Raw genomic sequence first — 20,453 nt, forward strand, 5'->3', positions numbered from 1 at the left:
TCCCAGCCTTGTGCAGGTCTACAGTCTTGTCCCTGAGGTCCTGAGACAGCTCTTTAGTCTTGTCCATGGTGGAGAGGTTGGAATCTGATTGATTGATTCTGTGGTGTCTTTTATACAGGTAAAGGAAGATGACTTATGTAACCGGTCTGTGGGAGCCAGAATTCTTGTTGGTTGCAAGGGGATCAAATATTTATTTCCCAAAATGACATGCAAATGAATGTATAGCCCTTTTATGATGTACACTTCTGGATATTCTGTTTGATATTCTCTCTCTCATTAGTAAAATAAACCTACCATTAAAATGATAGACTGTTCATTTATTTGTAAGTGGGCAACCTTACACAATTTCATCTACCGTATATATTTGTAACTTGTATGTAGTACAGAGCATCAATGTTGTTTCTCTTGGAGTATTTTTTATTTTTCACGTTAACGCAGCTTTTGTAATTTTTATTTTTTTCAGCTGTTTAATAATAATACATTTATTTTGTAAGCGCTTTTACATTTGCTCAAAGTCGCTTTACAAAGATAGTGAAAAGAAAAGAACAACAAATACATATAGTTAGTCTAATTAAAATCAAGCAATACAAGAACATTCACACATTAAAAGCCAGATTGAAGAGGTGAGTTGTTTGAAGGTGGTGAGGTCAGGGCAGTCTCTGATGGGTTGGGGGAGTGAGTTCCAGAGGGAGGGGGCAGCGACGGAGAAGGCTCTGTCCCCCCACGTTGTTATAATGCCAGCTGTTCTTAGGATTTATTTACTTTACATGTCTTTTTCTATTTTTTTCACCAGTAAAACACAGTGCACTTATTGGATGTCTGTGAAGAAAACAAAAAACAAAACATTAAAAGATTGAAATTAATTGAGTCTTTTTTTGGCGGTAAACAGCAATTATTTATTGAAATGAAATTAACAGAATAAGTACCAGATCTATTGCATTATGTAACATTTTGTTGCTGTAAGGAGGGGGGGGGGAGGTTACTCTACTGATTTCAATCCTGTAGGATGAAGTGAACACAAATATACAAGGAACATTCAGCTAGCACAGATTGCACACCAGATACTGTAGTAATGCAGTCTAATACAGGACCACCAAAATAGTCCAAAGACTTCCGCTTTTTTCTCTTTCTTCATCTTCTTCTCTCATTTGTCCTGAATTCTTTCCATAAAGAGTACAAAAGTACACCCACAACTCATCAGACAATGCCTCCAAAAAATCCATAAAAGAATAAAAACCAACAAAATGATAATGCCGAGAACATTTACAATGCACTGACACAGAAAGTCAGCTGTGTTAATAGACATGCAACAAGTAACCAAACTTGCTGAAATCGCAATAATCATAAAAAAAAAAAAATCTAAAACCAGTTATAATTGCATAAATACTTTGTACAGTTCATTGTGAAATTCACCTTTCTCTTAAAATAACAACGTAAAACTGCATTTAATAAAAACCTGTAATTCCTCTTGACTTTTTTTGTACAAGTGAAGGTGCAAAGGGACTCTTGATTGATAAAAGGCTACTGGGCCTTTTTCAGCTAGGTGGCATGATTGCACGCTAAATAACAGTACGTCAATGCAGAATGATATAAAGACAATAACAAGAGTGCATATGATTATTAGAACAACATGGAGCCGTGGTGGTGAATATTAAAGTGTTTTCTTTTTCTTTTCTTTTTACATGTTTGAGATGCTGTGTGGAAAACAAAAAGGAAACGCAAAGAAAGCAGCACTTGAATGCACAGTTGTTGCCCACAGAACTACGAAAACAACATGGAGAGAGGAGAAACTATATGAATACTTAATATAAAAACAAAAACACTTTCTAAATGTCCAAATATTAAACCCAGCAGCAGCAGCAGCAGCCATCAAGCAGTCAAATGTGTGTTTTATGGTGGAACATGAGCCACCTGTAAGCCTAACAAATTCAGTTTTCTGTTGTTTAATTCAAGCTCATGTAAATAAAAGTCATATTAAACATCAGAAAGACTTTTGATATTTAGTGGTCAACACGGTGACCTTGTATGGGGGTCAATCAGTCCCAAACATTGTTTATTTTATGGAATATTTTACTGTTGAATCAACATGTCTTTACTGTTGTTCTGGCTGTTGTTTAACATCAAAAGCAAATATGCTTGAATTTGAAAATATTTCACTTTGGCGACTTTTTGGCAAAAAATACATTTTTGTACGAACAAAAATGAACGGCATCAGAATATAAAATAAAAGGTTTTACAGATGTTCTTTCCTTTACACATGTTATCATTTTTCCCTTCCAATATGAATGAACAATATCAGATTTTTTTCGTGAATATTGCGTTAAAAAACCTCAAATATCATACGAGATCATGATTTCAGAAATGTACGAAAAAACATCTTGTAAATTGTTAAACAGTGGCCATTGTACATGATGAATTCCTCTAGGCTTTAAATGAAATTAAAGTACATAAATTGCGTTGATAATGAAACCAAATCAGGATACATTATTGATCAAATATAAAAGCATTTACTTTTTAGACAAAACACCTTAGAGATATTTTGTATTTCCGGCCTGGGGTGTTTGTACTCCAAAGTATATAATCATTTCTGTTTGTACTGAATAAACTCATTGAAAGGTGCGCGGCTGCTGCTAATGCAATTTAAACATTTCGACCAAGGACTGAGAATAAAGTGTGTGGAGTGCCACGTTTACTGTAATAATGCCAACACGAGGATAACAGCAAGAAACACTCAAAAGAAAATCCCTTTTTCATGTGCAATTTAAGAATTAACTAGGAAAAACCGAGATGGAAAATAAATATCACGGGAACTTATTCATATCTTCAATTGTGTTTTCTCCAAAGGAAAAGAATTGAAACGCAGTGATATGGTTTTAAAATAAAATCTGAAATGATAACGTGTCCAGTCTTCAGACAGCAGCAACAATCAAAATTCTCCAATTGGGAATTCATATAAAGGACAGATTAGATGATCAAAAGAAAAATCATCAAAATTGAAAGAAATTGGCAACAAAAACGATATGAAATCTTTCTGTGATGGTGATGGCTTGACACTGTGGGCAACACATACAAATACAATTTGTAAACAACAACAAAAATTGATAAAGAAATAAAAAAAATGTTGCATACCTAGTCCCACTAGTAAAGTCACAGAAATTAATTATTGACATTCATATCCTTCGCTCTGGCCTCGCCGTGACTACACACAATCCATTTAGTTACTTTTTTTTTAAAGCCAGGAGTGGTTAGTCACAACGCTATGTTACAAGCAATTTCTTTTAACTCTTTGACCTTATTTTTTGTTCTGTTTGCTCTTCTTAGAGTTAAAAAGGCCATGGTTATTATTTACAATATAAACAAGTTTGTTACGTCTCGCGGTGAAAGAGGAACGGGTTCTTGATCAAAGCAAAAAAGGCGGGTGATTGTTTGAAGCGCGCCACATCAAAGGTGTTTTTGCTTTTGTTTTTTTTCTTCCTCCAGGTGTGTAGGTCGTCAAAGTGGGGATTTTCTTTTTCCTTTCCTTTTGATCAGATGTTTTTTTCCCACCCCCTACGCGAGACCGCCGACATTCGCTCCTGTTTCTGTCTGTCAGTGCGTTACTGTGCACGTGTTACTGGACGTACAAGAGGATAAAGGGTGAGTGGGCTGGAGGGAGAGCGTTGTGGGACATGGGGGAGGAGGAAGAGGAGATTCCTGGAGGTGGAGCTCAGTTTCTGCAGCCGTCCTCGGCGCTTCGCTCGTGCTGAAGGTTGTAGTAACAGTTCTGACAAACCCGCACCGGAGACGAGATCTTCAGCCTCTTGATCTCCGACTGGAAGCGACTGCACCTGCAGAGCGAGGAGGACACAGAGCGCACATTGGAAGATGGGACAATACAGGCCCTCCCAGGAGAAAGAGAAGTTTATCTAAAATACTGCTATTTGTAAAATCACTGTACGCAAAGAGACGCAATTTCATATAAAGTCAATGCAAAGATGGCAACACAGAAAATGATGCAAGATACTTGAAATTTGCACACTGCTGTCCTGCAAAATCAGTGTTCAAATAAAGCTGAAATACCATCATTGATGAATATTTTTGAACTTTTACTAAATAGACCATTAAAAGTGACAAAAACTAGAGGAAGACTATATAACTTATAACACAAGGTTTCCAAAGCAAATGCGTATGTTAAAGTTGCCTTTATGTCATATATTCATTCTGCAGAAAATAAATGCAAGGGGCTACAAAGGGATAAGTAATACAGTGTCCATGTTTAAGTGTAGAACAGTACTGAAGTATGACTGGAGGACTCACTTCTGACAGAAGAGCTGCCCACAGTTCCTGCAGTGGTGGCGCCGCTCGGTGAGGGAGAAGCGCACGGTGCAGCCGGAGCAGCTGTCCACCACCTCGTCCTTCACCCAGTGGTCTGCTGCCGAGCGGCCCGGCTGCTCGCTCACCGACCAGCTGAAGACCCGACCGCGCCCGTCCCCGACCAAGATCTTACTGTGGTCCCTGAGAGGGGGGGGGGGGGGGGGGGGAGAACAATGGGAGGGAGGAGGGGGAGGAGCACGGCAGCGATTACCACTTTTTTAATAAAAATGTGCTTTGACTGGATTTAAAGTGAAAGCTGTTAGATAACCTTTTTACATTTAATTAGTTTTAGATTGTTATTTTTGCCTTTATATATGCAGCGTACCTTTGCAGTTATAACGGTGTCAATTTCCCCGTTAAAAAGATTTCTGATTAATCGCTTTTAGTAAACAAATATTTTCTTAGACTGGATTTGAATAGAAACACTTTAAGTCTACTCTTTTCTATTTCATATATTTACCTTCAGTTGTTAACGCTGCAAATGTCAGCTCTGTGGGACCCCAACCAGATTCAAGATTCTGATGTGTGGTTTACAGTTTAGGCGGATACTTTTTAGATTTAGATTAGTGTACTTATTGCTGACATGTATTCTTCATAGTTTTACTCCAGTTCATTCAATGAAAAGGCATTTGATTTTAGTCAACCTCCACTTTAGGTGAAAACATTTCCTTTTTTCTTTTGACAGCCCTGTATCTAATGTCCATCAGAAATCATTGAGCAATCAGTTTGATCTAGTTAAAACCAATTCTCTTTTCATTTTAATCAAACATATGTAGTGAATTGTATCTCATCATTATCTGATAGACTGTCCATCACATCTACCATTTACTCAAACACAAATACTGTGTGTAGGAGAAGCTCTCCGGATGTCTACAGCGAGTGTTTAGAACGTAGCTGCTGAGTTTGTTGCTCTCTTACTTGGAGATGGCGAGGGATGTGATCTCGGCTGGCTGGGCGTTGTCCTTGCGATCGAACGCCGTGTGCATGGTGAGCTTGCTCCGGAACACCAGCTGGCGCTCCCATCTGTAGCCTGTGCACACACAGAGAGAAAGACTTAAACAATGAAACTAAGACACTTTCTTCCTTTGTCCAGCTGATGGAGCCCCTTGTTCCTCCGTAGCGTTTTCTTAGGAGCTGAAACACCGTGCCAGAAAAAGAATCTTGCGGACACCCACCGGTCCTGAGCTGGTTGAACGCCCGTGGGTCCATGGAGGAGGGATGCATAGGCTGCGGCACTGAGCCCTGGCCTGGGTGAGGGTGATGGTGAGGGACTTTAGTTTGGCCTTCGGAGTAGTTGACGAACACGAAGCCGTCCTTCTCGTCGACGCTGAGGCTGTCGGACCAGCGGTGGGAGTCGTCGGAGCTGCTGTCCATCGACCACGAGGCTCCGGGGCGGGCTGGAGGACCTTAAAGGGAGTGTCAGGTCAGCAATGTGAGCGTTAGCATGGCAGGAGCATCATCTGGCTAGCATGAAATAAATGTTGGTGATGACAAAGCTAGAGCGACTTAGCAAGCAAGCAGGAGGGTTTTGGATGGAGAGCAGAGAGTCCAATTTTGCTCCAGTATCCACAACTCTAAACATACATTTTGTATAAAGTAATCATATTTATCCACTCCCATATTGATAGAAACATTGAAAACTTCAAAAATATTTCTTTAAGGTACAGTAGAAACAGATAAATATGTGCGATTGGTTTGCGATAAGTCGTGTTTGGACAGGTTGGAAAGAATTGCGAGTATATTAATTGATTGAAACCCTTATATTTAGCCATCAAAAAGCAACATTAATACAAATAAAATAAATAACAAAATCAATCGATGAATAATCTTATTCAAATGCACGCTGTTCTTTGAGCATTACATTTGTTTTACTCCAATGCAAGCATTCAATATGATTATAGACAGGAACCTCAACAGAAGCTTTGAAAGGGAAAACAAATGACATTTGGTACAGACTTGAAATACAACGCAGCTTATTGAAAACACATTTTGGAGTGAGCTGTGAATGATTTAGACATTTTAAGTCAAAAGTACTGCTGAGATCTAAAATTGAGCAGCTTTAGTTCAGCTGAAAGCAGCTAAAGAGTGAATGTGCTAACATCGGGGGGAGGGGCAGCAAGTGGAGTACCTCTGGGTCTGTGCACGGCGCTGACTGGTTGGCTGCCCCCTGCCGAGGGGTTGTGAGGGGCTTTGGGCTCCTGATTCAGGCTCGGCTCGTCTCCATCCGACTCGCTGCTGTCCTCCTCGCCATTTTGACTGACGCCACCTTCTGTGGGAAAAGTTCAAAATGACAGAGTTAATCAACACAGTCAAATGAACTGTATCGATACTTACAGAAATAAAATATGAGCAATCAAAGACGGAGCATCAGCCACGCTTCAGACACTTTCAGTGTTCAGAAGCCTTGTTATATTTTGGGACATGTCACTGCCATACTAACTGAAGTTAATCTGATTGTATTCATGTTGTCACTCACCAATCTTCTCGTCAGCACAGCAGTCAGGCACATCTGGCTCTACTGGCTGTGGAGCAGGGGTTTCTGGGACCTGGAGGAACTCCATTCTCCAAAACTACAAAATAATATTAGAGAGAGATTAAATTAAGTATAAGTAACATTTAAATCACAGCACATTTATAAAGTGTAGAATCAAGATTAAGAAATCATGTATCAACACCTTAGGGACAATTCTATATCTCATTCTGGAGTGTTTTTTACATTATGTCACTCAGGACGGTGGTGGCTCAGTCTTAGCTTGGGAACCAGAAGGTCGCAGGTTCAAGTCCTGAGGTGCACCTGAGCAATTCATCGAACCCTACACTGCTCCCTGGGCTCTGAACCAAATAGCAGCCCACTGCTCCTCAGACTAGGATGGGTCAGATGCAGAATCCTTATTGTGAGGCAACGGCTCGGTCTGGGCCGCCGGTTCAAGTTCCGCTCGTACCAAACCTGGTAGCCCCTTCGCTCTGGCACTACTATGTTAAAACAAATTGTATTTGCATATCTGTATTCCTATGAATGTTTGTAATTGTACTGGACTGTGTGAATTCAACACACTGTGAAAAACAGAATTTCCCCTCAGGGATTAATAAAGGCGCATCGTCTTCTTTCTCATATCACAGGAGGCCGAAATACCCAAATGCACAAACAGGGTCTATACACATGCATTAGTGAGGAGTGTCAGAGTGAGGAGTTGGGGGTTAAGAGTTGCTCAAGGACACTTCGGCAGTGCCCAGGAGGAGACATTCTGCACTCTGCCTCTTGGTCCTATCAGGACTTGAACAGGTTACCTTTCGCTTCCCAAGTCCCTAGAGACAAAGCTACTTTAATGAAGAAATGAAATTATTTAGACTTTAGCGCCTTCATAATAAATGATATTTATCTGGCCTGAGAAGGGATAACAACAAATATATTGCAATTCCTTTCATAACTTTTAATTGCTGCTTATTTATTGTCCACACCTTAAGACCTGCCACATGCATTAGCAAAGGCTTGTACAAAAGCCTAACAAGTGAATACTACATCAAAGCAGAAGCACGACAACAATCTACAGGAGGATTAGCGCTTCCAAATATAAGACACTACTATTGGGCAGCCAATATCCACAAAGTAACTCTATGGACTAAGGAACCAACATTGAGTTGGTGTGAGCTTGAAGCCAAATCCTGTCCTAATACCTCACTCTTGGCTCTGCTTAGATCTACATTACCCAGCTGGCCAACTCAAAATTCGAATAACCCGATTGTTGTTTCCACCCTAAGAATTTGGTCCCAATTCAGAAAGGCTCATGGACTCTGTGGATCCTCTATACATAGTCCCATTCACAACAACTATCTCTTTCTCCCCCCTTACACTGATGGGGCCTTCTCCATGTGGCAGAGATTAGGTCTTATCAGAGTAAGGGACCTTTACATAAAAAAAAAATTCGGTAGCTTTAGCCAACTCTCTGACAAATGTTTCCTTCCAGGCACTCATCTATTTCGCTACTTCCAGGTCCAAAACTGGGTTAAACTGAACAACCCTTCCTTCCCCAATATCCCTCCGGATTCAATAATTGACTCAATTCTGGACACTCTAACAACCAAAAAAGGTTTGATTTCAAGAATTTACAATTCCGTCTCCCGTGTCACAGAAACATCTCTTGGTAAAATCAAACAAGATTGGGAAGAGGAACTAGTCCAAGCTATAGATGATGAGGTCTGGGATGGCGCATTAGCGAGAGTGAACAATAGTATGTCCTGTGCCAGGCTCAATCTTATACAACTAAAAGTTGTCCACCGTATATTAAAACAACTCTAAACTCTCCAAAATATACCCAAATGTTACGGATACCTGTAACAGATGCCACACGTCACCAGCAAACATGACTCATATGTTTTGGTCTTGTCCTCGCCTACAAGGATACTGGACAAGCATTTTCAAACACCTTACTGAGGCCTTGGACGTGGTATTAACACCATGTGCAGAAACTACCATTTTTGGAGTACTACCTGGCCATCGAATGTTGAAGAGGAAAACTAAAGACAGTATAGCCTTTGCATCTCTATTAGCACGTTGAAGAATACTCCTAGAATGGAAATCTTCTCTACCACCTAAAGCATTTCTATGGCTTGAAGATTTAAAGATGTACCTGAACTTGGAGAAGATGAAATATAACCTGAGGGGCTCCTCAAAACTAATTGATTCTGTCTGGGGCTCTACATAGCTGAACTTAAGACACTAAATTAAGAAGAAAGGGGGGGAATGTATGTGCATGTTTTTTTTGTTGTCTCTTTTTATCTGTTTATTTATTTTTTTAATGTATTTTTTTGTTTGTATGACTTTGTATACATGTATGTATGTACATGTATGTGCATGTGTACATGTGTGGGCATGTACACACATGTATGTGTATATGTGGGTATACATATGTGAGTATATGGGTACATGTATTACTGTTATTATTCTTTATTTCCTTATCTATTAATTTTCTTTTAATATTATCTTCTACATTACTTTTACCTATACATGTATCTATTTATTTAGCTATTTAATTTACTAAGTAGGACCGGGAGGGGGGGAAAGGAAAAAATATATATATATATTGAATGTATAAATGTAAAATCAGTGTGCCTGACTCAATCAAAAAAAATAAAAAATAATATATATATATTAAAAAAAAGCAGAAGCATAACAAGAAAAACATAAATTAGAAACAAGGAATACACAAGTAAGTATTATTGCCATTGTTACCCTGACAACGCCGTCCGAGTGTCCGGTGACGATGACGTTCTGCGTGTCCCACTCGTTCATCTCGGACACGCAGCAGCACAGGATCTGCTGGCTGCGCCCCGTGAAGGTGTTGGCGCTGGCGATGGGGCTGCCGTTGATGCTCCACACGTGAATGTGTGTCCCTGCACAGGACACAATGTCCCCCTACACACACACACATTATGTTCATCAGCTGAACAGCTTTATCCAGTCCTTTGTTGCTTATGGAGGGTTTTCTTAAATAAGACCATGAAGTTCCTCAGTGGCAGCCATGGTAAGAGCTGCTTGAATTCTGTAGATGTTAGGAAAGAAGCTTCAAGGCTTTCTTTGCTATCAAAGGATATATTGGTCTATCCTTTACGACAGGAAATAATGCTCTCCCACAATTCCCTGCAGCAGCAACATTTGAAGTTACGCACCAATCTGCTGATCGTGATGGACAGATGCGGATCATGTAAGTTACTGTCTTTATTAACAGTGGTGTAAAGTAACTAAGGAGATTTACTCAACTACTGTTCTAAAGTACCATTTTGAGGGACTTGTACTTCACTTGAGTATTTCAATTTGTTGCTAATTGGTAATCCTATCCAACTACAATTCAGAGGTAAGTAATGTAATTTTCACTCCATTACATTTGTTTTATACTTTTATACTGCATTTTCATTAATGATTTGATTATATTCAACACTTAAATAAAACTTTAGTTCCACCTGGAGTATATTCACAAGCTACCCTACAGCATACAAAGTCATTCAAACTAGCTTTGATAACACAGATTTGGTCTGATAATCTGACCGTAGCCATGATTTAAATGATGCTCTTCATGATTTACTGCTCCTTATTTATTATCCTGGATTAAAAGCATATATGAGATTGCAGAGGGTGACATGTACACTCCAGCCTACCGTCAGTTCGTTGATACACAGAGCAGAGACGGGCGCCCGGTGTCCCCTGAGCTGCGTGACGAACGAAAGCTTGTTGAGGTCCCAGATGATGCAGGTTCGATCTCGGGAGCCGCTGACCACGATGTGGTACGCCGAGGACGCCGTCAGACACGTCACAGCGTCTGTGTGGCCCAGCAACGCCTGCAATGATGCAAACGCATTAGAAGGACCAAATAATACCTGAACGGTGTTGCGGATGAGTTTCACCGAGACCGCCTACTCTGAACAACCAATCACCGTACTGACCGCTTCTAAACTCATGCACGAGAATCGACGTAATCCATAGCAACGGCGCGTCACTCTTAGTTCACTCTTAGTGATTTATCCTTAGTATGAGTAAGTCTCAGCGGCTTTGTGAATAACTTTTAAGAAAAAACTCCTACGTAAAATGTTTTAGCGCGAGTTAGGAGCACTCATAGCGGTAAGATAAAATGCTTTGTGAATACGGCCCCTGGACAGAACTGCGATTTAAAAGAATTATTTTTAATTCAAAGGCCATTTCAAACCACTGATATAATGATGATACAGCATGTTGACCTCTCCAGGATGTTACATTGACTCTTTGTTTTCACCTGTTTGAGAGTGAGGGCCTTGGCCCTCTCCTTGGAGGTCCCCGTCTCCCACACACAGATGGCGGTGCTGGTTCCCCCGGTGATGACCAGCTTCAGGTTTGGACATATGGCACACAGGATCTGACCCCACTCCGACAGACACTCGTACACCACCAACGCCTGGAAAGAGATTGAAGGTTAAGAAGGGGGGATTGTCTATTAATTCTGTTTTGGGCATTCACATTTCAACAACTCTTACCCTTATTTATTTTTTGATAACAAATGTAGTAAGCGCAGGTAAAATAAAGTTCTGCATTTGAGACTTCTGTAATGGCTGCTGCTGAAAATCCAAGAGGCCAGTGAATAAAGTGCATTTTTATCCAAGCACCAGCAGGGGGACACATTGTCTCCAAAACGTTTGTACATTTCTCTGTCGATGTCAAGGTGAAATAAGCATGAAACCTACAGTAGTCCATATTTCAATGAAGTATAAGTCTTGAGATGCCAAAGCTCTACTCAACATTAACTTGAACGTGATTTGAGGTTTTAGTTTAGAAGTTATTAAAAATGTTATATGTCATGATAAATGTGCTGGTATTTATAATTTATAGACCCGTTCTTTGACATGTGAGTTAATTGTTTGTATGATAGAAACTATGAAATAATTTAAGAGTTTGTGGATTGTTATGAATGTACCTGCCCAGGTACTGCAGAGGTTAGCATTGCTGTCGCTTTTGCTAGATTTGAAATATTTCACATTTTAGCCTTCTTATTTGATTGTTGTTATTTCCATTAATAACTTATATTAGTAACTTATTAAGCTGTGCCCTCTCTGAACTTTCTTACAGAGAGGGATCTTGTTTGTTTAAGGCCGTTGAGTTGCTGTTGTTGTGCATCCACAAGCAGTTACCCAATGGCTGCCTTGTTTACACCAGGGAGAAGCTAATCGTGCTAAAGCCAGCGAGGATAGTGGTCGGGTTAACGGTTATCCCCACTGAAATCTTTAGAAGGACCAGATGATGCAGGGTTCACCGAAGCGAAGAAGTAGGGGAGCCGGGTCCAGATTTATGGAGAAAAATAGATATATTCAAAGTCTGCCCCCCTCTCATCATGGGCAACGTAAGATCACTGGTTGAATAAACGGGCTAACGGCGTGAGCCAGGAGTCAAACTAAATATCTGGAGTTTAGTTTAATGTGCTTTACGGAGTCATGGTTGATCCGGGATATATCTGAAAACAACGTTTCCATCAATGGCTCATGGAATGTTTGAGCTTCATCAAGCCTTCACCATGAGAGTCCTCAGAGGGTCTCTGTGCTATGGAGGACGTCTGTGGAAGACACTGTGTCCCTGTGGCTACAAGGAGTTTTATTTCACATTTTACTTATATATTATATTCTAATATGGTGCAACTGTCAAAAAAAACAATGTTCCCCTGGGATTAATAAAGTATTTTGATTGATTGATGGATAATAGCCAAACTGGCATTAATCATCTCTTCTCTTTTTGAGATTGATGTATTTTATGCATAGTGTGTGTTTAATGAAAACAACATAATAATGCTAAATCTGGAGCAGGTAGACAAAAAACTATTGTATTATTTTGAATATTTCCTGTATATGCGCCATTATATCGCGAGATTATAATCCAAATATACAGTACAGACACACCCCTATGGGTTAAAGGAGTGTGCATTACTACATTTGTCGCAATTGTAAATCTGTCAGAAATGTTTCCTTTATGATAACCGTTTTTGTCACCTTGTCGGACTCATAGTTAGCGAGTCTGCAGCTGAGGTCTGCGTAGCCCCAGGCGAAGGTCTTGCTCCAGGTGGGTGGAACCAGAACTTTGTTTTGTTCCACAGCAAGTATCCCCTTGTCCGTGCACACGATCTGTCCCACAGGTTCTTTCAGCTCTGCAACACAAAGCAACATGTGAGTCTACAGGGATTCCTGCACCTTAGCGAGGTCACAGTATGGAAGTACAAGGTTCTTACAGGAATTTACATTACAATTAATTTTTTTAAAGTGTATATTTGTGCTTGTATATGTACCTTTTACTGGGGCTAAAGAAGGTCTGAGATTGTCCAGATGATGGAAGAAGATCTTGTCGCCGTTGGAGCTTGGAGGAACGCTCGACGCGTCACCGTTGGCTTTGCTGCGGACCCGTTTAGGAGGATGAGGCTTCTTGAACAGCTGAAACACAAACAGAACAGTGAAGAAGGTTCACTTATACACGAAGGGCTAAATGGAGAGTATCTTCATTTTTATTTTATTTTTTACTAGCTATACCAAATAATATTTGGTTCAAAGACATGGTAGCCATCATGCTGTCTTGCTATAACTGATAATGTAGGCCTGGCATATTTTATGTAGAGAGAAATGTGTTCGACTCCCTTTAAAATGTAACCAAAAGCAGTTTTGAGTTTGAGTTTAGGAATGATTTGTTTTCTAGTGCAGTTCAAAGAAAATTAAACTGCAGTAATTAAATTCCGGACTAGTTATTTAATAAAAACTGTAGTCCAAGTTGTAAAAGTAAGTGTAGTATTAGCAGTTGTAGTAGTTTTGTGAGCATTAGTGGCCTTTTGTACTCCAACATAGGCCCGTATCTGACCTGTTTGGGGATTTGTCCGAAGTTGTTGATGAAACCGATGGTGGCTGTCTCTTTGAGTGGGTCGTTGATGTTGTAGATATCCACCTGACCCTCGTAGAACAGGTGGTGGAAGACGTTGACTGCCTCAACAGCCGGCGGGCCCTGCTGCTTGTACCCGAAGATCAGGTCGATCCATTCGTGGAGGTGGGCCGATACGTAGTCGCACTCCAAAGCCTGGACACAGGTGGGGAGGACAACGGAGGTTAATGTGTACTCGCTTGAAAACTCAACCTAAATCATCGCAAATGTGTTTATTTCATACGTCTCTGTGGACTCGGATGAACTCCCGTGGGTCTCCCTTGGCCCAGGGCGGCAGGATGACGTCACCCAGCCTGATGCCATTCTGCTTGGCCCCTGTGACATCACACAAAAGAAGGCAGACCGAATGTTAGTATCCACCATTGTTCTCAATAAGATCAACTAGCCGCCATTGGCCACGCTTTCCGATACTAACCCAGGTCAAAGTTGTTAGCGTTGAGTATGAACTCGGGCAGATAAAAGAACTCAGGGATGAGCTCCTTGACGTCGGCCATGTTGTGCTTGGAGGCAGAGAGCCAGGCTTCACGCATACTGTGGAACATCCTGTCAGCCAGGTCAAAATGTCCTCCCTGGTGCACACACACACACACACACACACACACACACACACACACACACACACACACACACACACACACACACACACACACACACACACACACACACACACACACACACACACACACACACACACACACACACACACACACACACACACACACACACACACACACACACACACACACACACACACACACACACACACACACACAGATGAAATGACATGACATTCTGACACTAGGCTTTCAGGTGAACTTACGGTTGTAAAATAATATTTGTTTTATTAAAAGGATAGTTATATTTTCCATTAGGCCCAAACCCAACCCTAACCTTTAAAATCTGACAAAAGCAGAGCCAACATAACATAAGCTGAAAAATGCCATTAAATAGGACATATTATGCTCATTTTCAGGTTCATATTTGTATGCGTTTGAGAGAGAAACCAAAAGCAGGGATTTGAGCCTTTGCAGACCATTTACATGCACACAAACCTATATAGGACACTCAAGGAATGGGCAAACCCCAAAAGCATAATAGGGCCTTTTTAGCGTATGCAGTTGGACTGAAAACGACTAAATGTAAAGCTGATAGAATGTAATTAAAGAAACAATACATTACATTAGATAAGTCTGGACCAGACGAGGAGAGTTCAAATCAAACCTGAAGTCTGAGGAAAATCTGAGTGAAGGGCTCCATCCGGACCAGATAGGAGGCTACGATCATGGCTGATGAGTAGTGTGTGCCGTAGTGGTATGCTGGGGTTTCACCTGGCAGGACAGAAATACTGGAACATGAAAACACAACCTAGACAAAAAGATTTTCTGAGCTTATGTTAACCACAGACCTTATTTCAGGCTTCTAAACACAAACATGTTCAAAAAACCATTGCCTGTGATCATTAACGATGTACTTGGATAACTCACTGGAGGGGGACTATTTTATAAGCTATCGTTTCTGCCCTCCCGCTTCAAATATATTTCTTTAACTCTGTCTTATCTCTGATCTCCCTGACTCCCTCATGTTAAACACTGTTTAACACTGTTTAAAACTCTGTTGTGTGGAGGTCTTACCGGTGGGGTCTTCCCAGTCCTTGTACCGCTTCTTGTACTGCGTCAGTCTGTCGTCGGTCTGGGCACCCATCGGCTTGGCGAGGTTACGGAACGTCTTGGGGTTGTTTAGGTCCAGTTCCTGGTTTACATCCCCAACAAAAACACCAGGGCCGTTACAGTACCAACACAGGAAAAAGTGTGCGAGCATTTTTTTCTTCAATTGATTGAAAATAGAGCCAATGTCGTCGGAAGCGGCCGACCGTAGAAAAAGTGCTCGACCAAGCGTCTTATTCCGAGCATCTTTTATGCGGTCACTCCGGGCCTTATTTGACCTGGTAGACCACCGCGCCAACATGTCACTCTTGTGCTTTACCAATGCTTAAGTGCAATATGCAATTATATCCAATTTACAAAAAATATACAAATGTGTACTGGCTTTTGTAGTACTTTAGTTTATAAGGTAATTCACTTTAAAAAATAATGCAACATAATTTCTTACCATGGTGTACTTATTTGTTTGACTTATTTATTTATTATTCTTAACAACTCGTGCCTCACTTTTTATTTAATATTTAAGTGTACTGTTCCTTTTGCCTTTTATCTGTACCTTGCTGCTGCAACGCCGTAAAATAGCTGGGAAGATTCTGACTTCTGATTCTCATTCTGGGTTTTTGGCTGCGTATTTCAGATGGAAATGATCATAACAAGGATTGAAAAGCTCATTTGTTTGAGCCGATCGGCTGAAACCTGAATGCTTCTGCGGGTAAGTGCGTGACTTTTATCTCTGTACGTGGATTGTCCTCATTTCTGCCAGAACAAGGCGCTCTGTGGACACACGCCCTAAAGGGGGATTCTTGCTGTTAACACGCTTCATTTCCACTTACCTCTGAGTCGAAGTCGGCCAGGATCCAGGGGAACACGGGGTACTGCATGAGGTCGTTGTAGGATCGTCCTGCCAACGTGTTCAGATGCATCAGGTACTGGAAGTTACTGATCTCTCCTCGCTGGAAAACAGACAGTAAGAAAACATTGCTTATAGTTTGACACTTCTATACTTTTAAAGGTGCTTAACTGAACAACATTCGTCTAGTTTCCCACCTCCCATCTCTGAGTCACTGACTTCTCTCCGACCAGCGTGCTGAGGAGCCCAGATCTGACAAGCACCAGGATAGACAGGATGTTTAGTTGAATACATCAGATCTTTACTTTATAAACAAACAACATTTAGTAACAAAGCAATTGTGATGTTTGTACGAATGTGTGGTGGAACCAAATGAGTCTTTATTCTATATTTGACCCTGTAGATGTAGGTCATTCATTTGATACATGACTACAGAAACCCATATCCATCATTTAAAACAAGTCATTTATCACAACAATGTGAAGTTAACTAATATGACTATGTATGATTTAGGTATCTGCCATAAATCATCTTCAAACACAGAGGCGGTGTTACCCTTGCTCCACGCTGGTGTTGGGCCTCTGTCCTGAAACCGACTCGGAGCTGTCAGCCAGTGAAGGCACCACCGCCAAGAACCTGCAGGTGGTGAAAAAAAATACATTACACAAGAAGATACAGTTCCATCTGCATTCATTTACAAAACATTTCTGGATGACTGGCATTACTGGAAATAGAAGTGACGCTTTATAAGAGGCTTAGAACCTCCTCTGTGAGGATTGTATTCTAATACACAGCAGTAACCTGTGTAAAATCCCTCTTTTCTACCAATGAATCCAGCCTGAATCGTTGCTGAATGCTACACTGTATGCACCAATGACCTGAGTATATAGAAAACTGCAGTGTATGTTAGGCGATTAGAACTAATTCATCGCATCCATTTACGAGGGTTGAAAACGCACAAAACGCCTAACAGGTACAATGTGTTGTAAGGCTAGCAAATAGAAGCATGAGTGTTGCATAGTGATGTCATTATGTTACTGAAGTAAACAACGGATTCCTATGGAGGCATTTCAGGGAGGGGGGGGGGGGGGGGAACTCCCATAATTGTAGTCTTTGCAGACCATTTACATGCACCAAACACTATATAACACTACAGGAAAGGCAAAACCATATAAAAGCATAATATGGTGTCTTTAAAGTGTTTCATAATATTCTTTGCTTATGAAAAGAAGCAGCATTTACAGTTCGGCAACAGGCACTCCGAGCCTTAGGTGCATATGTGGGTTCAGTACCTTTGGTACACTTTGTTGCGGACTCCTTTCTGGAAGGCTAACAGGTAGTTCCTCCCATCTGCAGAGAAGACTTCTGCTGCCATGGGCTGAAAGGGGAAGACATATAGGTCATTTCAAATTGACAAAACAAGTGGCGAGTTAAACACTAGAAATAGGTAGTTAGTTAGTTAGTTAGTTAGTTAGAGGTAGTTATTGGGGCACCGACCTGCAGCAGGTAGCGTCTCTTGTGCACTTCCTTGATGTCCTCATAGGCGAATATGCTGCAGGTTCTTTTCAGCAGGCTCTGTCCTTGCCTCGCTCCTCTGGGGATGATGGCCTCGTGTAAACTGGACACAGACAGTGAAGCATTAAGAGTCGACTAAGTTACATTCAACCCATTCAGCACTATGTACTGTAATTTCACAAAAACAATTACAGCAGCACCTACAGGACCGTTAATGACAAAAATGCAGGGGATACTCTTAAGGCTCTTAAATCAGTGTGGCAATTATGACTATAACTTATCATTTCATAAAAGTTCCATATAGTGTAATATGTGGTCATGCCAATAAAGCCCCTTTGTATTGTATAAACATTTTATCCAAATGTCTTTCATTAGCATACATTTTTTTCAAATTATTTTAGAAAATGTTGAATTGGCAACATATAAGAAGTTTTGTGTTTTTATTTGATACAGTACATTGCTAAATACTTTATTATGTAATTGTGATATTTACTTCATATATCTTTATTCAAACTGCGAGCTAAGAATAATTAAATAAATGGAATGACTTTTTATAAATCAATACGGCAATAATAATAATAATTTGTTCAATTTATAATTTAATGTTTTTAGAAGTATTGTTAAAAAAGTGTTTTTAGATTAATAAATCGCAAAACTAATGACGATGAAAGTTTAATCTCCAAATTATATTCCCTTATTTGACAAATTATCATGAATATTTGGACAGAAATACAATGGAATACTATTACTGCTTTTTATTAATTAATGTGGTAATTAATACAATAATTAATTCAATTTATAATGTCATGTGTAAGCATTTCTAAAGAGTTTTAAAATCCTAGATAAAGTACCACATTCTGAAATGTCTTTAATCAAGTTCACATTTAAAATGCACATGAGTTTTTTTTTAGAAAATGTTGAATTGGCAACATATAAGAAGTTTTTTGTTTTTATTTGATACATTTGGAAACAATGGATTATAAACTGTCACATTAATATCGTGTTTTATTGATTTGACATATGAGCCAGTGTAAGAAAAGTTTTTGGAGAGTCGATCGGCATCGTATTTGACATTTTCCCACGGTTTTTACGACACGTGAGCAGTAAGATTTTACTGCATCACACATAGGGTTGGGTATCGTTTGGATTTTAACGATTCCGGTTATGCTTTTCGATTCCGGTTCTTGATTCTGGTTCTTTTGAGAGGGTAAAAATAAGTCCCATGACAGAAACTGGGAGAAAAATATATTTATGAAAACATTAAATCAAAATCTGTATTCCTATTTACAAATCAGTTCATACTGTTTAATTTTGTTACGGTTATTGAATACAATTATATAAAAATAATTGTTTAGTTAGTTCACATCAGTTTGAGAATGTACAATTGGCCCAGTCTCCTCTGATGTTACACTGCAACCTGCCTGTGAGACAGAGTCCAACCACACAGTCTGTGTCCAACAGCTACTCACTGTTTGTAAAAGTAAATAAATAGTATTTTCATTTCAATAATGTACTTTCTATACCCTGCTTCATAAACAATACTGACATCACTGTGCTCCTCCGAGTCTGTCTCACAGTCCGGGGATGTGAGGACAGCGCGAGGACACTGTGACTGCGATCAGCTGATACGGAGCATAGAGAGAGAGAGCTGCAGTCCGTGGGGCTCGGCCTCCGCCTCCTATCCTCACAACTCGTTTTAATCCCGGTACCGGACAATTGTTATTTGTTCTTACTCGGAACCGAGTTTTGCTTCCCAACCCTGCCACTGTGCTACACGTCCCGCCCCGCCCCCGTCTAACAGTACAGAAAGTGGCGAGATGCATTTCCTTAGGAATCGACAAGCAAAACCGAAACAAACATTTCTAAACGAACAATGGCGGAAACTGACAATTTGCGAATGAGTTCTGCCTTTTGTAACCTGAATTGAACAATCATTTGTCAATAAATAAGGGCGAAAAACGTCACTTGTCCATCGGACAAGTCAATTGAAAGATCTACTTGTCCGATATTTCAAATAACAAGTCGCGGACGGTGGGAAGTGTGCTTTCTCGCACACTGTGAGCTAATTGAGTGTGCCCTCGCACGTTTCTCTTGTATAGGACTGATGAGAGAGTATAACACCTGAGGGGGAACTCAATTAAATCAAAGCAGCATCTGTTTTCACGTTGTGTCTTTCACAACGCATGCTCTATCAGTAAAATGACATCATCCCGGCAAACTCCCACTGCAGCGCCCTGAGGAATGATGCCATGCTTTATTCAGGGCAGGAGAGTACAGTATCTGTGTGAGCCGCAGCTCCAGGGTGACTTCATGCAGCCCTGGTGTAAAGTTCTGATTCTGCTACTAAGGTAGACAGAAGCCTGGACCTACTTGGGGGGCAGCGTGTCGATGTCCCTGATCTCCCTGGACACCGTCATGGTGTAGCCGTCGATGACGTAGAAGTGCTCCTTCCCAAACAGCAGCAGACCCTCGCTGGTGTCCAAACCCTGCACCCTGGCACAGCGGTACATGTGCTGAATCTGGAACAGAGAACAAAGGAAACAAGTGCATTCATTACGTTTAGAAAAAGAATGGTTTCTAAAACATTAGTCTATGGTCTAAATCCCTCAAGTAAAAAAGTCACTACTTGTGTGTAAAGTGG

The 20,453-nt window shown here is 40.5% G+C and overlaps 1 protein-coding gene across 1 annotated transcript in view; it reads right to left on the reverse strand.

Annotated features, from left to right (window-relative positions):
- Positions 1 to 396: 396 nt before the first annotated feature.
- Positions 397 to 20,453, reverse strand: part of wdfy3 (WD repeat and FYVE domain containing 3) — a 104,169-nt gene continuing 84,112 nt past the window's right edge. Inside the window, exons 46-67 of the mRNA XM_079689878.1 lie at positions 20,183 to 20,331; positions 17,795 to 17,915; positions 17,590 to 17,675; positions 16,853 to 16,933; positions 16,495 to 16,549; positions 16,281 to 16,400; positions 15,418 to 15,535; positions 15,008 to 15,114; positions 14,202 to 14,355; positions 14,010 to 14,101; positions 13,709 to 13,921; positions 13,149 to 13,290; positions 12,856 to 13,010; positions 11,118 to 11,276; positions 10,507 to 10,686; positions 9,584 to 9,766; positions 6,830 to 6,923; positions 6,482 to 6,622; positions 5,529 to 5,759; positions 5,272 to 5,383; positions 4,297 to 4,494; positions 397 to 3,827 (exon numbers count right to left, since the gene is read on the reverse strand). Of these exons, the coding sequence (XP_079546004.1) occupies positions 3,707 to 3,827; positions 4,297 to 4,494; positions 5,272 to 5,383; positions 5,529 to 5,759; positions 6,482 to 6,622; positions 6,830 to 6,923; positions 9,584 to 9,766; positions 10,507 to 10,686; positions 11,118 to 11,276; positions 12,856 to 13,010; positions 13,149 to 13,290; positions 13,709 to 13,921; positions 14,010 to 14,101; positions 14,202 to 14,355; positions 15,008 to 15,114; positions 15,418 to 15,535; positions 16,281 to 16,400; positions 16,495 to 16,549; positions 16,853 to 16,933; positions 17,590 to 17,675; positions 17,795 to 17,915; positions 20,183 to 20,331 (3,012 nt within the window). The 3' untranslated portion in view covers positions 397 to 3,706. The remainder of the gene's footprint in view (positions 3,828 to 4,296; positions 4,495 to 5,271; positions 5,384 to 5,528; positions 5,760 to 6,481; positions 6,623 to 6,829; positions 6,924 to 9,583; positions 9,767 to 10,506; positions 10,687 to 11,117; positions 11,277 to 12,855; positions 13,011 to 13,148; positions 13,291 to 13,708; positions 13,922 to 14,009; positions 14,102 to 14,201; positions 14,356 to 15,007; positions 15,115 to 15,417; positions 15,536 to 16,280; positions 16,401 to 16,494; positions 16,550 to 16,852; positions 16,934 to 17,589; positions 17,676 to 17,794; positions 17,916 to 20,182; positions 20,332 to 20,453) is intronic.

The sequence above is a fragment of the Notothenia rossii genome, assembly GCF_949606895.1.
Source record: "Notothenia rossii genome assembly, chromosome: 6".
NCBI classification, from domain to species: Eukaryota; Metazoa; Chordata; class Actinopteri; order Perciformes; family Nototheniidae; genus Notothenia; species Notothenia rossii.